Source organism: Montipora foliosa, chromosome 2 (assembly GCF_036669935.1).
Source record: "Montipora foliosa isolate CH-2021 chromosome 2, ASM3666993v2, whole genome shotgun sequence".
Taxonomy (NCBI): domain Eukaryota; kingdom Metazoa; phylum Cnidaria; class Anthozoa; order Scleractinia; family Acroporidae; genus Montipora; species Montipora foliosa.
This window is the reverse complement of record NC_090870.1, coordinates 37,967,943-37,975,442: the sequence shown is the minus strand read 5'-3', so window position 1 is coordinate 37,975,442 and position 7,500 is coordinate 37,967,943. Positions and strand designations below refer to the sequence as shown.

General features: G+C 40.3%; 1 protein-coding gene across 1 annotated transcript in view; it reads left to right on the top strand.

Moving 5' to 3' along the window:
• Positions 1 to 7,500, top strand: part of LOC137993024 (uncharacterized) — a 10,639-nt gene that overhangs the window by 378 nt on the left and 2,761 nt on the right. The window contains exons 1-5 of the mRNA XM_068838678.1: positions 1 to 74; positions 153 to 244; positions 3,218 to 3,343; positions 4,643 to 4,700; positions 5,305 to 7,500. The exon at positions 1 to 74 is cut by the window's left edge and continues 378 nt beyond it; the exon at positions 5,305 to 7,500 is cut by the window's right edge and continues 2,761 nt beyond it. Of these exons, the coding sequence (XP_068694779.1) occupies positions 5,346 to 7,500 (2,155 nt within the window). The 5' untranslated portion in view covers positions 1 to 74; positions 153 to 244; positions 3,218 to 3,343; positions 4,643 to 4,700; positions 5,305 to 5,345. The remainder of the gene's footprint in view (positions 75 to 152; positions 245 to 3,217; positions 3,344 to 4,642; positions 4,701 to 5,304) is intronic.

The following is a 7,500-nucleotide window of genomic DNA, read 5'->3' as shown; positions in this document are numbered from 1 at the left end:
GAACTAAATGTCGCATCATTGTTAGCACCAAATATCTTTTTCTTTCTTGGTTATCGCAAAAATGAACGGCCAAGGTAACTTGCATGTCTTCTTGGCCTATAAAGTTACGTCAGTCGACTTTGTTAATGTCATGTTGGTGTCTATTGTTTAAGGTCTTCAGTCTTGCTGACCGTGGAATAGTTTTTCACCATCGCAACTGACAACTTAAGAGACTTCTAAGTAAAGTTCACGTTGCGTTCCAAAGGTAAGTCAAATGCTTGCGATCCTTCGAGCTTACTGAGCCATAGGTATGATTGGTAAATTATTGATAAAAAAATATAATAATGAGCTTTTAATAATACCTGTATATTTTAAATATATTGCGCCTGTGTAGTAATTCAGATTCAGTATGTCTCTTTATGAATTAACGTCTCGAAAATATCATTTAAAGGCGTCGACGCATATTTCTAAACCGAAAACGAAAGATGGTTAAAGAGAACGTCATATCTTGTCCCAGAGAAGTTAAATGCATGCGCCGATCATGTTTTATTGTTTGAGCACCGTTTCGCCTTGTAGTGGACCATTAGCTAACGTGGTTTAGAGAGAAAGTTACCTTATTACATGAAATTTTCGCGACACTTTAATTTCGCGAATTTCGAGATTTTTTTTTTTAATTGCGAACTTAAAGTGACGCGGGCAGTAAGGGTCTCGAACAGAACATGACGCGGAAATTAAATGAATAACAATACATCAATAACAGCTAATGTTGAAGAAAAGTCGAGTTTATTAGCATAAAACGTCGGCAAAATCTTGTTTTTATCTATTCTGAGGCAATTGCAACGTCTTCATACCAAGACACTTACAATCGAGGATAGAGGCGAAATTATTCGAGTCTTAATGTATTTTTAATTTCTTGGTTTTTACCTCAATTATTCATGATCTTTAAAAGCGATTTAGTACGTTCCCTTGATCGGAAGTATATTCTTCATACATGTTATGTTGTTGAAATTTCAAATGTGTCGTTGTCAGTCATGATTCCCGAGTTTTTAAAACAAAGATTCCTGGTTCTTAAAAGATTTAAAACTATGATTCATGATTTCACTTCCATCCCGAAATTTACACAAACGACTATGGCCCGGGCCATGGAGATGATGGTCCTTTGTGGTTATTGTTCTCACATAGACCCATCGCTGCATCTCTTGTTGTAAATTTTGACGTTATTGTAAATGATGTTGCTCTATTTGCGTCAAGGATAAATTAAATACCTTTAAATAGCGTCTTACTAAAGATTGCGTAACTAAAGTGATTCATATTACAAGAATTTCGCAAAAACGCGAAATTTAAGTGTCGCGAAATACGCACATCGTAAAATCGCGAAATGAACGTGTTTCGAAAATTTTGTGTAACAAGGTACACGATGGCAAAAATCTCTGTTAATGGGGGGTATGACTAATTGGTGGAACTGCAGACCGGCGGAACCGCGGAACCTGCTGAACATGAACTTGAGAAACGTAGAGAAATTATCGTTTTTATTGAAATCCCATGATAAAAACGATGAGAGTGACATTAACATTTGTTGAATTTCGACCCTACACGCCGATTATCGCTTCCCAGGTGCCAATTTTAGCTGTGAACTGCCTCTTTGTACCATCTGTTGGCCAATTTCAGCTGGTGGATTGCGTGACAAGTCATAGCGCCTTAGAGCTCAATTTTTTTTCATTTAGTGCTCGACATGCAGGTAACGTGATGCTATTTCGCTGCCTGTCCGTTGTCATTATTTTGATTTTGTAACGTTCATTCAGCGCCTGGCTTAGTACCTTTGCGCAGTTCCTTTAGTCTTGTGTATTTCCACTTTTCCTAATTGTTATTGCTTGAGTCTGTTTAAGATTAATTTCGAATTTGCTTTTGAGATTGACTTCGGCCGGCCATCGCCTCAATTTGCCTTTTATGTTTGTATTATTTCCTTTAGTTTTGTTTGTCTTCAGGAAAATTGCCTAGTTATAACTGCGACTGGTTTGAGGAGAATTTGCCAATTCGCGTAACCTGCACCGAATCTTGAAAAAACGTTGGCTTGCACAAGCAAAACAACCCCCCTTTATGAACACCTGAAAAAACAAGAACAAATGTACATTGGACCTTCAGATCCTCAAGACATAGCAGAATGAAATTTTCTTACTTCGTCAGCAACGGTTGTATTTGCAATCTTTTTTCGTACTGATTCCTACTACCACTGGGTGCAGCCAAAGCGCAATTCCTCCCAGATGACCTTGCGATCGCGACACTACAAATTCCGCCGACGGTAGCATAGTGGAGGCTGAAGCCCCCACAAAAACAGCATTTTTCTAGGTTTCGCAGGTTCTGTGTTTCTACGGTGTGCAGTTCGGCAAATTAGTTTCACCCGTTAATGGGAAATATTATTTCTTCCTTAGACTACAAGTTCATCAATAACTAATACGGAAATAGTGCACCTATTAAGGCGTCGTATATTGTTTGATTTTGTTTTTGCTTGTCTGCTTTTTTTAGGTAAAGAATTACCGTACAACAGATGAACTGTAGTGCAGCGTAGGCGATCGCCGCAGCCTATTTCCCTTTCGTAAACGGTCGTTGCCATTTCTCAGAACGGTCATTGCCATTTGAAACGGTCGATGCAATTTTTTAGCTCTGAATTACACTCATTAGGTCTAAGAACTCAATAGGCTGCGGTTACTGGGAGTTGCGTCTCACTGGTCATATGGGGTTCGGATTAGGGTTCTGTTTAGAGTGAGGGCTAAGAACCCGAGTTCGAATTTTGAAATTTTCGGACTCTTTTTTTCCTCCGGTTTTTCTTTTATAAATGTTCTTTTTCTTCCTTTTTTGTCGTAAGTTTTTGTTAATATTTTTTATTAGTTTGTTTCTTTTAATTTTCTTTGAAGTGAAGTGTGTAGTCGATCGTTATAAATGGCATCGACCGTTTCAAATGGCAATGACCGTTTTGAGAAATGGTTACGACCGTTTCAAATGGCAACGACCGTTTACGAAAAGGAAATTTGCATCGCCGCAGGTAGCCCCCTTACAGTCACGATTGTAGTCAGGTGACGATGGTGCAATAACAGTGTGCTGAGTGTTGTGTTAACTGTCGATCGGTGATTAAAAACATAATTATGGTGGTATTGTGGCGTTACGTTACAGTATTTAGACTAGCAGACGGTAAAGCTATCGATGCTCACGTCACTGATGTTTGGGCCAATATTTGTTGCAGGAGGACGTACATCACCGTTTCAGATTGTCTTGGTGACGGCAAATTGATCGGAACCACTGCTTTTCCGGCTTTGTATATCATTCAGCGCGCGTAGAGGAGAATTTCAGTGACATCTAGCTAGCAAAGGTGAGATCAGATCCACTTGTTATACCCTTTGTAAGGACTGCAAGGAGCCTGCCCCGTTGACATGATCATAAGTTCTCCGTGGAATGTTAAGATAGGAAGTGGTTTACAGCTTTATCATACAAGTAGGCACCATTCTAAATTTAGAGGCGGAAGATGGAAGGAGATCTTGTTCAATTTTCCTTATCCTCCTTTTGCAAAGCTTATTATTTTTATTTTGCAATCCTCCCCATCTCTACTCACTTAAAAATCGCGGTTCAAAAAGCCCGGACCGTAAATTTATGGCTGTCATTTTTCCCTGCATAGAAACCATTAACCCTCCCCCTATTTTCATCAAATGAAATTACAGGAATCTTTATTTTATTAGCCACAAGGAAAGCAACGACAACAAACGAGAACTTCATAAAACAACGTAAAGGTCTAATGAGCGAAAACAATAGCCCATTTTCGAGTTACTGCATACCTCAGTTTCAAAACGAGTCCTGGCGCACAACCATTCAAATGGAAAATAGTTGAGCACCAAGACTCACTTCAACACCGAGACAAATAACAACTAGGAAATGGCCCATTGATCGGCGTGCTGTGCTGTGCTGTGCACGTGTGTTTTACATTTGGCACGCTAGTTTCCCGTTCTATAACGTCAAATGACCAAAATCAGCGGCTTGGGGAGAACGGCAGCATACGAAGTCGGATTTTTGCTCCCTTCAAACTTTTGAGTCTTTCATACCAGTTTCATTATATGGACAACAGACACATTTTACAGAATGAAATCATCCCTCGCAAACTGATTACAGGTACGAAAAGGTCTATTTTGAACTGTACTTCTCGTTGCCGTTGCGATTGCCGCCCTTGTTGCTAAGCTCCTTGATGACCTGCTCCCTATAACTCCCCCCTCCCCCCTCCCCTCAGTTGTTCGTAAAGTGGATAGCGCTATCCACTGGAAAACTCAATTCGTCTGGATAGTGTTTAATAGTGTTATCTTTCTTTTAAACACCCGATTCCTGACGTACGTTTCTCAAAGCACCCCAAACTCTCAATTTTGGGCTTCTATCGGGTGCCACCATTCCCTCTTTACCTTAAAAACAGAAACCTCTGCCAAGTTTTCCTTTCCTTTCGTCACTTGAAAACATGTCAAAGGACTAGAATTGTAGAGCAAGCGGATGCCTTTCACAGTGACTTCTCGAGCCTGAAAAGCTTTCCGGACTTTGCAGAAATGGGCTGCTGACCCAAAGTAGTACGATTTGGGTCTGTATCGTATCATTTATATATGTTTTGATTCAGTGTCTCTTTCCCTCCTTGCAGGAAGAGTGAACTGTGAAGGATTGATGTTTGTCTTCGTCCTAGTAGACCATCAATAAAGGTAAAAACTAAAAAAAAAAACCTTAATTACCACCTCCTTATCGAGAAGAGTAGCATCCGCAGGCGTACCTTATACCAAGCCACGCCCAAGGAGCTCGAGACACTTGAAGAATTGAAGTTTCTGCGAAAACATGTCTGTGACTAACATGCCTTGTCCCCTGCAACTTTCAACAACTAAGGGATTGTCTCACTAAAAAGTCTCTCCTTCCTCTATCGAAGACATAGGGACGGAAGTAGAAAACGTCAGAAAAGGCCTCTTCTATTGTTCAATTAAGAGATGGATATGAACGGCTGTACAGTAGACCTGCCAGAAAGATGCATTGTTCACTGAATGCTCCCTGTAATTTGCACGTTTGCGCCGTGGACGCAGTTCGCTCGATGCAGTAAAGATGACATGAAATCAAATTCGCTGTCCTGGGTACCTTTTTCGTAAAATGTATCACAATCACAGAGTAACATTCAAAACAACACTTTGAACTTGGTATTGTTTGTGAAAAAATAAAATAAAAAAACAGTAAAAATAAAAGCATTTTAGGATATATACATTATTTTAATTAAGTGATCCTTTTTACTACTGCTAACATTAACGCAACAATTATTTCTAGCAAGGGCTGACTAAAAGCTGATCGCATGAGCCTGGCTGAATATGGCGACTGGATCGGAATACACTGACGAGCAACTGAATTACTTCAGGATCTGCTTTATCACTACTGATGCGATAACTGAGGGCCTGCGAACAATCTTCAAGCAAGAATGGGACAACCGCTACAAGGCCACCGCTTTGGGAGAATGGAAAGACGAGCCCCGAAATGGACTGGACTTCAAAAACCAAGAGTCGCCGAAAAACCAAAGAAAAAAAAAGGATCTTTTGGCAACCATGGTTAACGGAAATAGAGAAGAATGGGATTGCACCATGCTCTTTTACGCTATACTGTACTCGGACTGTATTGGAGGAGGCCTAAACGCAGTAGTCCAATTAAATGTGGATCATCTAAGAAATTTTCGTAATCAAGACTTTGCTCATTTGCCACAAGGCCATGTCAAGGAATCAGAATTTCAAACTGCTGTAGCTAAAGTTGAAGTTGCCTTTCAAGCACTTGGCCTCTCCGATCTGAAGATTAAAGAAACCAGAAATCAAAAGAGTTTTCCGACCAGCGAGTTAGTAAAGGTCTTGCAAGAGGTTAACGACCTAAAAAAAGAACTGAAAGAAAAAGAACAGGAACTTGAAGAAAAAGATGAAACCCTTAAGGAAACAGAACAGCATCGAAAGGTCCTTGAAGAGCAGTTACAAACTGAACCTCCTGCGGCATTTTGCATTCTCCCACCCAAGCCATCGCACGAGGTTGCCAAACGTGATCATGAGTTGGCTCAAATATCTCAACAGCTAAAGCAACTGAAAGAAACCAACGAGAACCGATTAACTTCCCTTTACATCTCAGGAAACCCTGGAAGCGGCAAATCTCAGTTAGCCAGTCTTGCCGCAAAGAAATTCTTTGATGAAACAAAAGAAATCGCGGGCGAGAATACATTCGTGATGACTCTAAGTGCGCAAAGTCTTGATTCACTGTTAGAATCCTACGTCTGTTTCGCTCGTCGTCTAAATTGTTCAGAATATGCAGTAACAAATATTGTAAAAGACAAAAATCTGAAGACGGAGGGAAAGATCGCCAACATAAAGTCATTAATTGGTACCAAAGTTGAGCTTTACTCATCATGGCTGTTGGTGGTGGACAATGTTGTCAGCTTAAGTGAAATGAATCCTCATTTGCCAGATACCGGAGACACGTACTGGTATAAAGGTCAGCTGCTGATCACATCGCAAGACACCGCTGCTATTCCTTCAGAAAACTCTTTCATCAATCACATCTCTGTGAGCAAGGGCATGATTCTATCCGACGCCATTTCCTTATTAGCCTCCCTCTCCGGCATCGCTGACGGTGAGACTGAAAAAGAAGTTGCTCGAGCGTTAGATTACCAACCCCTTGCCTTAGCAAGCGCCGCTATCTTTGTCAAACAAGTTCGGGAAGCATCCTCGAATTTTGGCTGGAAAAGCTACCTCGAGAAAGTTAACGAGGGTAAGCGTGCTAACACTGAGGCCGTTCTTACCATGACAAACCAAGCCTACCCAATATCTATGACCACCGCGATTTCATTTGCCGTAGACAACGCGATGTCATCTGACAAGGTTTTGTATCACGCATTCAGTTTCATTTCTCTCTGTGGTCAGCAACCATTAAACCTTGACCTTGTAATCAAGTACATACTGAATGTCGAGAGTGAAAACGATAGGAGCGGATTAGATGAATTTGCGGACGAAGATATCATTGGTTTGAGGATTCGAAAAAGCTCGCTGCTGTTACTTGAAGAAGACGAGAGTGGCGTCCACGTTCAAGTACATCAAATAGTAAGAAATGTCACCCAAACTAGAATCAAAAAGTTTTCCGAGGCTCAATATTTTCAAATCATTCATTGGGGTATTACATCATTTAATCAGTTTATAGATAAGAAAAATCTTGATGACGTAGACTCTATTTCTAATAGTTTTCAGCTGGTACCTCATTTGAAGTGCCTAATAACAGAAATTGAAAGTGTATTCAGTGTAGATAACTTATCTGAAGTCATGAAAAATACCAATTTAAGCGTGAAAGATTATCCAATTCATTTCGTTAGGTTTAGCACTATTTGTGCTCAGCATGGTGACTTTGGTAGAGGTAAAAGCATTTGTAATTTGGCGCTAAAATTAATTCAGCATGACAGTTTATTCGGTGCGGAAAATTCCGCAGCAGTCTATTCTAAAATAG